Consider the following 13,578-nt stretch of genomic DNA (forward strand, 5'->3'; position numbering starts at 1 on the left):
TGAATTTCAGTCTAATGCAGATCTTCAACTGATTTTCCAGTACCATAACAGCTTGGGGGAAAGATCATGAAAAGGATGCTTTTGAACACATAGTGACGCAGTTTTCTTCAGTGCCTGTATCTGTGGTCAGTGACAGCTATGACATCTACAATGCTTGTGAAAAAATATGGGGTGAGGACTTAAGGCATTTAATTGTATCCAGAAGTTCAGAGGCACCACTGATTATTAGACCAGATTCTGGAAATCCTCTTGACACTGTGTTAAAGGTAATACTTTTAAAAAATTCTTCCTATGAACACATTTGGGAAACTTCTTATTGCTGATCTAAAACTATTGCTACAACGGGCTGTTTCATGGGGGATAGAACCAAAAATTTACCTCATTAACCTTATCTGAGGAAACTCTGTTCCACATTCCAAATAGCATGGTTTTTACCAAGGGCAGGTCTACACTAAAACTAAGTCGACCTATGTTACGTTGACTTACAGCCACTGCAATAATTACTGCAGTGGTTCACATCCGCACTGCCCTTCTTCTGTTGGTGGTGCGTGTCCTCACCAGGAACACTGATACGAGGCTCCCCGACGGACTGTTGCCTGGGCTCCCAGCTCCCCATTCCCTGTTGGGAGCCGGGATGCTGCCCCAAGTCTCCCCGCCAGAAGCCCGGGTGCCACCCCAGGCTCTCGACTCCCCACCAGAAGCATGGCATTTACCCAGCAGGGAGAGGGGAACTGACAGCCTGGAGGTGGAGGGGCAACCGTGCCACTGGCAGGGAGCCTCAGGGAAGCCGGGCTCCTGGTGGGAAACAAGAAGCTGGGAGCCCAGGAGGTAGCCAGGCTCAAGCTGGAGTCCTCCACTCACCTGGCTTTCTTGTTGATTTCACAGCTCTGGCAGGAGCTGTCGAGTGCTACAAAAGATTATAAAGCTATTTAGAACACACACTTGCATGTAGAAAACTTATCATAAAAGCTAAAAATATCATTCCATTAGAGTGACTCTCAGCGCTGTTACACGTTGGCTATCTACTAAGACAAATACAGATTCAACCTGCCTGGTTACTTTTTTTCTCTGGGACAAGTGCAACACCACCATAGGAATTTTGTGTACTCTTTCTCAGAACCATGAAAAATGTCAATGTGAATCAAGATCTAAATTTTGAGTATTGCTAGTTTAAGTTGAGACCTCAGACAGCAATTCTTATTCTGTGAGGCATATGGTGCCAACAGATCTGAGAAACGTGAAGGGCCCATCCGAAGTGTACATTGTGTAAAGAAAAGTAAATAAATAAGAATAATATGCTGGGTCAACTTCAGTGAGGAGAGTCTAGCTGCCAATCTGTGGATAGAAATGAGGATTGGGTGTGATTAGTCGTCTTTAGCCATGTGACTGTACAATCCTATTGTCTCCATTTTCTTAGAAACCACCCTCTGCACAATGCCTAGAGTATTTAGAGTACAGCAGGGCTTTGCTTTGAGCCATGTTCTCAAAATGCTACCAAAAATTAATTCTATTAAGTTTAATGGATTTGGTGTTTAATTTTGCTAGAGTGGGAGAAGTAGAAACGTAATTGCTTCCATTTGGTTTTCTACAGGTTTTGGAGATCTTAGGAAAGAAGTTTCCTGTTGTGGAAAACTCAGTAGGCTACAAGGTGTTGCCCCCTTATATCCGAGTTATTCAGGGGGATGGTGTGGATATCAACACACTACAAGAGGTATGGATTTCATTGATAAATCAGATGAAGCTGGCAGTGTCCTCCCTTAATCTAGAGTCTATTACAACTTGTTAGATGCTAATAGTGTTTTTACTAACTTATCCTTGGCCTTCATTCTGGACACTGCCTGCAATCCCTAACATATTAAATTCATGTATTAAAATCACATGATACATTTTTTAAAAATACATTTCCTAATCTCACTGTGTTAACTCTTATTCTCCCACACCACCTCATTGTTAATTTTCATCCCTTCCATGTTGAAACTAATTAGGTTTAAGCTCCGTGCAGAGATCTGTCCCTTTATTTGTCTGTTATATGCCAGTCATGACTCTTGTGCTGTAGTAGTAATTAACTAGTTTGTATTGTTAGACATGTGGTATCTTCAATATGTTTGCATTCAAATTTTTAAGGTGTACTTGTACTTTTTGAAGGAGATTTTTTTAAAGCAAATGCAAAAGTGTCTACAAACCATTGTTAATATAAAATCTGATGGGGGAGGCATCATTAAAAGTCACGCTAATGAGAATAACTGAGCAATCAATGTTTTATGCAAAATTAGACCACATTAAACTGCTGATGCCTGATAGTCTGGTAGGTGGATACATAATTTCTTATTGATAAAAATACAATTTCAGGAAGGTAAAGTAGAAGCCAAAGTTTCTACTACTTACTGGAAACTCTCTAATTATGGACTTGCTACTGTCTGGTGGAAGGAAGTGCAGAGCAGCATTGGCTGACCTTATTTATGCACAGTTACGTGATGTTAAGAGTCAAGCCATCACAGAATTAATGCCTTCTGCTTTGAAAATAAATACCAGCCTTGCACAAGGACATTCATTATCTTCACCTGAATAAATACTGAAGCAATGCAACAAAATAAATATTTAGGAAATACTCAGTTCAGTGAAACCTCTTAGTCATTGGGCGTATTCACAGGAATCCCAGTTCACCAAGTCTGAGTAACTTTGCATTCTTTTGAACAAGTTCTAAAGGACTAGAGAAACTAGAAGTGAGAGTAAAGCAGTGACACACTGGTGGGAGTTATCCATCTCTTAAATTTGATAAATGTACAATCTGAGATCCACTAATGTGAACCCAAACAACAAAGCTACAAAGGTGTTTACCTGTCACGGACAAATCCTCAGAGAGAGGATTCCAGTAATTAGGTTGTCCTGCAGTTGGAATATCATGTAACAGAGTTGTTGGTGGGAAAAATGCCTTGTAATGGAAAAGAGCTAACATTCATGCTGTGACAGCCCTGAAAAGCAAATCTAATTTTCTTGGTTTGTTTGAAGGAAACAGTGAGTTGATGAGAACAGTCTTGCTGTACAATGTACATCTGTGTTAACAACAGCAAGCATGAAAGTTAATAACTGAATCTGAATATTCTCTCTTTAATACACAACTATTGAATGCTTGGTCACATTGTCTGATTGTTAAACTTTTCCAGCATCTGTTCTTGGAGACCATAAACTCCCTTTAACAACTATTAAAACAGAATCCAGTTGTATGTTAGAAATATATTGGGCCATATTCATTCCTGGTTTGACTCCATTGACCTCTGATGGGGCTGCACCAGCGATGGATTTGGCCCACTAAATTCAGAGCCTTTCCAGAAGGCCAGTGAGATTCTGGTAAGACTTCCTAAGTCTGACAGAATTCTAGGAGGCAACAATTAGTGTCATATTAGTCCACCACAAAGCCATGACTAGGGAGGGAGGGAGCCTTGTTCTTCAGGATATGAAGATAAAGTGCTGTGCTGCAAGGTCTAAATAGGTCAGGAAAAATTATTTCTAATAACTAATGTGAGAGGAAATGGACACAAGCGATAAATCTGTTTTAAAATTATTTTCCTGTTTAGATCCCCAAAGTGTGGGGAATAGATATTTTTATACATATTTTTCCCCCACAAGCCTATTAACAGCACAGCATTACCTGTGAAAACAAGAACAGCCATAACCCTTGGTATAAGAGAGTCAAGTTTATACTTGCTTAAAACCGCAAAGGCATTCTTACCCATTATACCAACAAAACCAGGCGTCCCATGCTGATGTAGAGGACATGAATGCTGGGATTGCTTTAAAAAGGCACTTTCAAGTATCTTATACATAAAAATGTAGGTTTCATGTAGAATACATTTTTTTTAAATGATCTCATCTATATACACATTCATTTTTTAAACTCCTTGAAAGTTTGTTTTAACTTTAAACATTCCACTTCAGCATTAGAATCTCAAATACAACTACAGTGTCACACACCAGATACTGTGGTGATGGGTATGGTATGAAACCTGGAATGAGAAATTAACTGATCAATCTAATTCACTGTCTAAACTAGATGAGAAAAAAAAAAGTAGAAAAACAGCAGATTATAAATGGGATTTTTAAAATTCTTTGTTTTAATAGAGGGTGTTGGTAGTCCTTCTGACTTCTTGTTTTGACATTTTCACTTTTAAATCATTCCAATCTGCGAAATGCAAAATATACTAGCCCTTCAAGGGATTATCTTTTGTGCATTCAATTTCCAGCTGTCTTTAAATTCTCATATTAGAGAATCCTCTAGTTTGGCATCATGACTGATGGATTAACAATGCCTATAATGGAAACGATTAGCTGGTCAAAATCTGGACATCTTGCTGCCTCCACCACAATGAGAAGCTCTTCTGTATGACATTGCTGTGCGGAAAGGCTGCAGGCTCCTGAGGTTTTTGGTGGCAGCAATTCCTTGCTCTTCTCCACCTCTCTGGAAGCTCCAAATGCGGATCTCAGCAGCAGTATCAGTGATAAGCTGTAGCAAAGCTCTGATTCTAAGCCAGGGTCATGCTATTACCCCCCACACAAGGTAATTCTGACCAGGGAAGGCCCTTCATGATGGGAGTGTGGTTGGTCCGTAGCCAGCTTTTCACCCAAGGCTATTTGTTCGTCAGCTGAGGTAAACAAGGAGTGTGTCTACAGTATAAGAAGGCCCACCATCCAGGAAAGCCTTGGACTGAAGTGAGGCATGTGGCCAGATGCTGGCTGAAGGGAACCGACCCCACATATATGATCTCTTGCCCCTCTCTACTACACCAGTCAAGTAGAGCCCAGTTATGCCACTCTCTGCACTGGTAATGCCTGTTAATCTGGGCGTGTCCCCTCAAAATGACTGGTCCTCCCAGACAGCTTCATGTTTCTGAATGAGATGCTGCTCATAGCCAGCTTCTAACAATTTCTTGGAGGTTGTGCTTGAAGGGAGTCTGCACAAAAACAGCTCCTCTTCCTATCCTTCTCTCATCTCTTTCGGTTATTCCAGAGGCTCTCGGAGAATTTCTCTCATTCAGAGCCAATTGACAATTCTGAATCATTTGTCGTCCTCAGGTTCCCCTTCTACAAATAGCTTCCAGGAGAGCCTTTAAACCCTCAGGAAGAAGACTCCCTTTCCGCTTATACTCCTCTCTGTGGGACTCTGATTTGGCACTACTTCCCAGACATTGGCCCCAGAGGATGTGAAGTTTATTATTAAAACCAATATGATTTTGGCTATTGAGAAGAGAGATTTTCAAGATGCCTCAAAAGGATTTCATTAAATGGAAGTACTACAGGGAGCTCTGACATTCCTTTCCCTTTATTGGTTTGAGGACCCTGTATATGCTGGAATTGTGGCAGGGGAAAGTCTCTAAAGAGATGTGTGTTAGAGGGAGATGTTGCTCCTAAAAACCTGGTGGGAAAGAGTCTGGCATATATTCTTGAGAGATTTTGTCTCAGCTGCTATGCTATGTGGGCTGCCTTTTCCTATATCACTACCTGTTGGCTTCCCTGTCATGGTTATAGGCCTTAAACATATCCTGTAAGGGTAAATCTAGAACATGGATGAACTTAAAAAAAACTCTAGTGCTCCTTTGTGTGGATGATCCCCTTCTAAACTGAGGCCACGTCTACACTACAAACTTACCTAGACTCAGGTTACGTTGGCATACAGCTGCTGCAGTTAGTACATCTCCTGTGCCCATGCATGCATGGCTCCTTGTGTTGGCAGTGTGCATACTCCCCAGGAGCACTTGTATTAATGCAGAGTGTGGTGTATCATGAGTAGGTATCCCACTCTGTAACTCGCCACCATCCAGCGCACACTCTTTTGGGAATTTTTGGTAGTGCATGATGGGGCTGAAATGAATTGATCATGGTGATTGGGAGCCTGAGGTCAACTTCCCATAATACATTATTCTCCATCCCATATTTTCATCTACATCCCATAATTTTTACATCGTCTTTTCAAAATCCCACAAACCTATGTGGCCATCCCTGCTGTCCGCCATCTTTGACAGAAATATGGAGCCTGCATTATTGTTACGAACATTGCAAGGACAGGGCACATGATCATCCAGGATTTGCAGAGCCGCAAGAAGAGACACTGGGAAAATGATGGTTCCTTGGAGAGCAGATTACATGGGGACACAGCAAGAAACAATTCAAGGTTTTTGGTGGCATTCATGGAGGAGCTGCAGATGGTGGAGCACTGGTTCTGGGCTAGAGAAACAAGCACTGACTGGTGAGATCCTATCATCATGCAAGTTTGGGATGTCAAGCCCTGGCTGCCGAAGTTTCAGATGTGCAAGGCCACATACCTGGATCTGTGTGCCGAGCTCACCTCAGCCCTCCAGCACAGGGACATCAAAATGAGAGCTGCACTGACAGTGGAGAAGTGAGTGGTGATTGCACTGTGGAAATTTGCAATGCCAAGTTGCTACCAGACAGTCAGGAATCAATCTGAAGTCAGAAAATCCACCATGGGGGCTGTTGTCATGCAAATGTGCAGGGCCATTAATGCCTCCTGCTATGCAGGGCTGTTACTCTTGCAAATGTGCAGAACATATATAGATTTGCAGCAATGACGTTCCCGAACTGCAGTGGGGTGCTAGATGGCATGCATGCCCCTATTTTAGCACCAGACCACCTTGTCACAGAGTACATCAACAGAAAGGGCTACTTTTCTGTAGTAATGCAAACACTGGGGAATCACCAGGGATGTTTTGCCAACGTCAGTGTGGGCTGGTCAGGGAAGGTGCATGATGTTCACATCTTTAAGATCACAGATCTGTTCAAAAGCTGCAAGCAGGGACTTTCTTTCCTGACTGGCAAATTAACTGGCACTGTTGAAATGCCAATAGTGATCCTGGGAAACCTAGCCTACCCCTGGGTCCCATGGCTCGTGAAGCCATACTGGGGCCATCTTTACAGCACCAAGGGACACTTCAGCTACCGGCTCAGCTGGTGTAGAATGACAGTTGAATGTGCCTTTGGTTGTTTGAAGGGTTGCTGGTGGTGGTGGTTATTCACAAGATTGGACCTCTGTGAGAAAAATATCCCAATGGTTATAGCTGCCTGCTGTGTCCTGCATAATATCCGTGAAGCAAAAGGGGGAAACGTTTTCACCAGCGTGGAGGTGGAGTGGCTGTCTGCTGAATTTGAACAGCCAAATACAAGGACTGTTAGAAGAGCTCAACACAGAGCTATATGGCTAAGGGAGGTTTTGAAATAGCATTTTAATAGTGAGTCAGAGTAGTGTGTGGTGGTGTAGTGCTCTACCTGGCCATCCTGTTTTGTGGCCCGGTATGAATCGTGTGGTGATTGCTGTATAGGTATAAATAGTACATTGTCAATGAACCTATTAATATTGTTTGTGAATAATCTTTTGAGTTGTGTGACACTGCACAGTAACAGATTGGTTGCTTTCAGAACTCCTCAGCACCAGCCAGCATATGTTGTGAATGAATAACAATGAATTATGTTCCAAAAAATAGAATTTCATTCTGTTACAAAATCTGTGCAAAAACAAAACACCAGGCAATTTAAAAAAATTTAAAACTTAATAAATCACAAGAACAGAGCTTCTGTCCCCTTCATAACATTCATGTCCATTTCAGCTACATATACACCAACTCAGTGTATGTGAAGTTGTGATGGTCTTTAATGTTCCGCAGGGTGGAGTGGTAGGGGTGCTGTAGTGACCCCCAGATGTCACATGGAATGTTGAGTGGGGATATAGGGAAGTCCCCATATTGAGTTCTCAATGGGCTACAGAGGGAGGTGAGCCTGGGATTGTTGAACCTGTAGGTCCACCAGGGCCTGCAGCATCACTGTTTGCTTCCTGAGAAGTCCCAATATGTCCTGTTGCACATCCCTCTTTTTCCTGCACCTTCCTCCTCTCTACTCTATCCTTCTCCAGGATGTCAGCAATGGTGATTCTCCAGGCTCTGTGCTCGTTGTTCAGTGCAGCACTGGCTTGCAGGATCTCCTGGAACGTGTCACCCTGAGTCCTCTTCTTTCTCCTCTTTGTCTGGCTCAGCTGTTCTATGGGTGAGGAGGGTGAGACTCTGAAGGCCACAATGGCAGCAGCTGCAGATAAAACAGAGGTACCATTGTTAGGTTATTCACTAGGAAAAGTGAAACTAAGATTCTGAACTTACTCCCCTTGCTCACCAAAAGCTGTAAGCACTACATTCTCACTTCTATTCGTGATTGCTTGTGCATGGTGTTAGTCACAACACTGGCCATGGTGAGTATGGCCCTCCAGGGGGAGGTGAGGCGGGAATAGCTGGGCTGCATGATTTAAGTAGTACAGGACAAATGACACTGAATACTGGCACTGTTTTCCCACAGGCGGTGGTGATTTTAGCTGATATCTCACTCCTGAGGGTAACAGAGGCAGAGAGAGCACAGCTGCTGCTGGTGTCCCGGAGCCGCTCAGGCCTATATGCTGCTAGCTTGTGCCTGCTGAATTTATCACTGGGTGGTGTGGGAAAATGTCCTACCGCCATGGAACAAATAAGGCAGCCCTCCCTAGAAACATGTGGCAGAGGGTTGCAGAGTACCTCCATGAAAACTTTATCAAGATCTTTCCAGAGGATTTACAGACATCCCTGTGCGCAAACTGCTCCACATCCACCCCCTGCCTAAGTCTAGAGGGGAATGAAAAGCAGATAGCAACTCTACCTCTCTTGGTTGTACCACTACCTCTTCTAGCACGAGTAAATTAATGATAAGTCGTAAGATGTGTTCTGCTACTATGGGGGGCGGGGGGCGGCGGCAATCACTGTAATTTAACTAAACACTTACCCGAGGTTCCTTCCTCTGCATCAGGCTCACCTGCAGTGGAATCAAAAACAGGTCTTGGCTCACTGAGCAGCTGGATCCCCCCAGTCCTGTTCCCCGTACTCCTCCTCCTAGCTGTTCACAGCAGGGGCCTGTGATTTGGACTCCTTGGAGGTATCCACAGTGCTGGTGGGAGTGGGGTCTCTGCCAAGGATGGAATGCAGCTTTTCGTAAAAACGGCAGGTCTGCAGCTCAGCACCAGATCAAGCATTAGCTGCCCTGATCCTCTGGTATACCTGCCGCTGCTCCTTGGCTTTCACACAGCACTGCTGCTGGTCTTGGTTGTAGCCCTTCTCCTGCATCCCCTGAGCAATCTACTCGCAGATGCCCACATTTCTGCGGCTGGTTCAGAGTTGTGCCTGCACAGTCTTCTCTCCCCCAGCCCCAGGAGATCCAGTGCTTCCTGTCTATTTCAGGTAGGAGCATCTCTGGAGCATGTAACAAGCATAGTCAGCTGGACAGTCGCACTCAGCAATGGAGAGCTGCTAGGTGCACTCGCCAAGCCAGGCTGTAAGGAAAAGGAATTTCAAAAATTTGTGGGGCTTTTAACAGAGGGGTGGCTTCTGGTTTGTGACCCCTTGGCAGATGAATTCACAATGGTGACCAAAGTGGTCAATGTGGGGCATTGTGGGACAGCTGCTAGAGACAAGTAATGATCAGTGTAAATAATACAGTTTCTGCTCTGGCACTGTGTCAATCTATGTATATCGACCATGGCTCTACGCTGCTAGCGGAGGTGGTGTTAATTGGCACTTACGTCGGCGACAGCCCAATTTAAGTGAAGACACATACACAACTAGGTCGATGTAAGCTGCCTTGCATCGACATAACTTTGTAGCATAGATTAGACCTGAGATTGTGGCAGATGTTGCCAGCTAGTCAGTACGTTATTCCTGGGACAATTACTTTTTGTACCGTCCCCTCATCCCGCTAGAGCTTTTCCTTAAAGGAGACTGTGACTGAGCCTCTGTAGTTCCACAAACAGTCATGTTCAGTGTCACTACCCTCAGGCTTCCTTGTCTTAGGTTAAGGCCCTGAACAAATCCTGCAAGGGGAAAGTTCAGGATATTTAACATGCCCAAAAGGCTGCTTTGGACTGCCGGATCTTTTAGTCTGCCATTCTCCCCTGATTAGAGAGACAAGGTGGGTGAGGTAATATCTTTTATTGGACCAACTTTTGTTGGTGAGATAGACAAGCTTGTGAGCTTATACAGAGCTCTTCTTTGGGAAACTTGCTTGAAGTGTCACAGCTAAATACAAGGTGGAACAGTTCGTTTAGCATAAGCTGGGGAGGGATCGGTGGTGGTGGGTTATATAGACTATTGAATGGCTCCTTGAAACGTAACTACTTATGCTAAACATACTGTTCCAGCTTGTATTTAGCAATGACACTTCAAACAAGTCTCCCAGACCTGAAGAAGTGCTTGTCTGTCACCAAAAGAAATTGGTCCAATAAAAAATATTACCTCACCCACTTTGTGTGTCTAATACCTTGGGGCTGGCATGGCCACCACAACACTGCATGTTCTCCCCTAATCTCCTCTTTTCATTTAGTTCATCCCCTTCCCTTTCTCTGGATGGCCTGGTTGTTACTTCTCATCAGTCATGACTTCAGACTAGGGATTGTCTGTGTGTGAGAGTAAATCATTTTAATGTAATTTAATAATTTAAATATAAACTGTCCATAACAGAAAAATCCTCCATCTGGGATTTTCACACTCTCGTTAGTAGTATGTTCATAGGTAGTTCAAGCACTGGAAGGTCCTTGATTGGGGTTGTGATATGCTTTCCAGGCTCAAAGAGGGGGAGCAGTTCAAGAAAAAACAGATCTTTGACTAATCAGCTTCTCTGGCCATTGTGGGTAGGGCTGATACATCAGTCATGACTCTGAACTTGTGTTATGAGAAGGCATATTTATGGTAAATTTAAATTATCTGTTGATGGGATTGCAGCTAACTTGTTTCTGATAACTCTCAGAAAACATGGCAAAACAGCTGAATATACCAAACGAGAATCACTCAAGAACTTTGGTTGAAGAAGAGGGTAAAACAAATGCTTGAATACCATCCTAGAAATCTCTAATACAACTAATTCTAGACTGTTTATTTGTAGGAAGAATTGTTCCATTTAATTTCTTTGAACTTCTTTTGAAGTTAGCCCACAATTCTGACAACCATCAGAAGGCTCTTGAATGCCACCATGAAGGATTTAGTTTGGGCAAATAAATAATGTGCTCTAGGGCTCTGTGTTGGGAAAGGAGGGAGGCTGTGTTGTATAACATGTGTTACAGTGCAGATAACAGTTCTCCAGCAGTAACATTTTGTAATGATCTTAGACTAGAGTCTCAATTAAAAATTCAAACAACATGCCAGGTATTGACAAAATTTTACATATATCTTCTTGAAACAAAATGTTAGCTGGCTTAATTGTCTGTCTGTAAAAGAGTATCTTCTCAAAATATGCAATAAAACATTATGGAAAATGGCACTTATCAGCCCATCTCTTAAAATACATTCCTTTATCACGGTTTCTTTTTGTTATCAGATTGTGGAGGGAATGAAGAAGAATAAATGGAGTATTGAAAATGTTGGCTTTGGATCTGGTGGAGCTTTGCTGCAGAAATTAACTAGGGATCTCTTGAATTGTTCCTTCAAATGCAGTTATGTGGTGACCAATGGCCTTGGGGTATGTCCTCTATTTTGTCATTCATTTTATCACACGTGAACAGGTTATGTTGCTTCACATTTCAACAACATTAGCACCATCTGCATGATGTGCATGAGCACTCATTTGAATATCTCCTCTTATACTAACTTCTTCTCACTTTGATTTCCAGGTGAATGTCTTTAAGGATCCAGTAGCTGATCCTAACAAAAGGTCAAAGAAAGGTCGACTCTCTTTACATAAGACATCTAATGGAGATTTTGTTACATTGGAGGAAGGCAAGGGGGATCTTGAAGAATATGGACATGTATGTATTCTATGGCTTATCACTTCACCAGAAGTAGATGACTTTATTTTCAATGCTAACCCAAACTGAGAGGAAGTAGCTTAGATAGTTTGATATTGAGATTTGTTTTCAGTCTTTATATTCGACCAATAATGTCTACCAAATAATCTCAGAAGCTCCATTTGTAGCAAATTTAATATAAACAGCATTGTAGTTACTGCTTAGTTTTACACTCTTTTCAGATGAAATTGGAGGTAAGGAAAGGGAAACATTGCCTTTCTTTTTCCAGAACTGAACAGTCTATTTGTGAAGTATAGAATGCTCTTACAGTGCAATCTGTGTAATCCTCCTTCAGCAAGCAAAATAGATATTTAAATAGCATTTGTCAACTGGAGTCTTTTAAATGGACTTTCAAAAATCCAGATTCTGATGGAGCACCCTCTAGAGAGCATGTCCTGATTTATTTCCTTTTTAAACAATTAAGGTTTTCTGATATATTCTTCATAAACACCAAGCTGCTGTTCTAGTCCTATTCTCACACCATTTTTAGCTCCTTTCTGTCTACGATGCCATATCAGCTGGGTGGCATTATATTCTGTATCCGTGAGCATAACCCTTCAAAACTGCTTTAGTCATCTAAAAATTTAAACTCAGAACTTTAATTGTGCTATAAACTTTGATTACTCCCTTGACACTGTACTCTGGAGGCCGCAGAAGATCTCCGTAAATGCATGTTATTTCAACTATTTCCTCTACAAAATACATTCAGTGTGTTCTCTTCAAGATGTATGTAGAATATCAGTGACCAATTTTACCATTAGAATGACCACAGACCTCCTCAGTGAATTGATCTGAATCACTGAACATTAGCACTCTCCTACTAGATGTTTTGGAGGCAAAAGGGGTCGGTGGGATGTTTTCAATTCTCAACATAGACTCCTCTCACCTTCCCATTTTCAAAATGATCCCATCCCCAGTACACCCACACCGACTCGCCAGCCCTTTCTCTAGCATGCCAAGAATTCCATGTGCCTCCCCCCTCTTTCCTATCTTCCCACGTCAGCACCCAAGTATCTGCTTTTCCTTTCCTGCCTCTTGCCTAAGTTGAGGGAAGGAGGCAGGATCCATCTATAGGGAGAAGTGGGGTACGTTGGAAGGCCCACCTTAGCAAAGAGCTTAGGGCTGTTACTCAGACAGCCACATTTCCCTCTGTTTCCAGCACATCACACCCCTATTAGCCCCAGAATAACCAAGGAAATTGGCAGATGCCACGTAACACCTGAGAACTGCCTAACTTGCTATTGGTTAAATAGTGCTTTATTATGATGATGCTAATTGTGGTTTAGGGTTGAATTTTTGAAAACACTTAGTGTAGGCCTAGTTCTGCTCCTATTGAAATATGAGGTAAAACTGCTTTTAATTTCAGTGTGAGGAGAGTTAGGCCAGCACTGAGTGCTGAAGAAAATATCACCCTGACAAGCTTCCATACAAGGAATTATAAACTAGCCTTGCAGTGCTTCTGCCAGTTATTTCTCCACTTTTCAGATGAAGGAAAGCAGAAATTAAATGACTTGCCTGACGTGGTGAGCTAAATCTAGGGCAAAGCAGAGAGTAGACCCAGCACTCCCGACTTAGAATCATAGAAAATTAGGGTTGGAAGGCATCTCAGGAGGTCATCTCGTCCAACCCCTGCTCAAAGCAGGACCAACCCCAACTAAATCATCCCAGCCAGGGCTTTGTCAAGCCACACTTTAAAAACCTCTAAGAATGGAGATTCCACCACC

General features: G+C 42.7%; 1 protein-coding gene across 2 annotated transcripts in view; it reads left to right on the plus strand.

Annotated features, from left to right (window-relative positions):
- NAMPT (nicotinamide phosphoribosyltransferase) overlaps window positions 1-13,578 on the plus strand; it is a 48,188-nt gene that overhangs the window by 28,089 nt on the left and 6,521 nt on the right. For both annotated transcript variants that reach the window (XM_067564465.1, XM_067564466.1), the window contains exons 7-10: window positions 41-266; window positions 1,592-1,711; window positions 11,389-11,529; window positions 11,681-11,815. In XM_067564465.1, coding sequence (XP_067420566.1) covers window positions 41-266; window positions 1,592-1,711; window positions 11,389-11,529; window positions 11,681-11,815 — 622 coding nt within the window. The remainder of the gene's footprint in view (window positions 1-40; window positions 267-1,591; window positions 1,712-11,388; window positions 11,530-11,680; window positions 11,816-13,578) is intronic.

The sequence above is a fragment of the Emydura macquarii genome, unplaced genomic scaffold (genome assembly GCF_026122565.2).
Source record: "Emydura macquarii macquarii isolate MOO-44397 ecotype Brisbane River unplaced genomic scaffold, CSIRO-AGI_Emac_v2 contig_2636, whole genome shotgun sequence".
NCBI classification, from domain to species: Eukaryota; Metazoa; Chordata; order Testudines; family Chelidae; genus Emydura; species Emydura macquarii.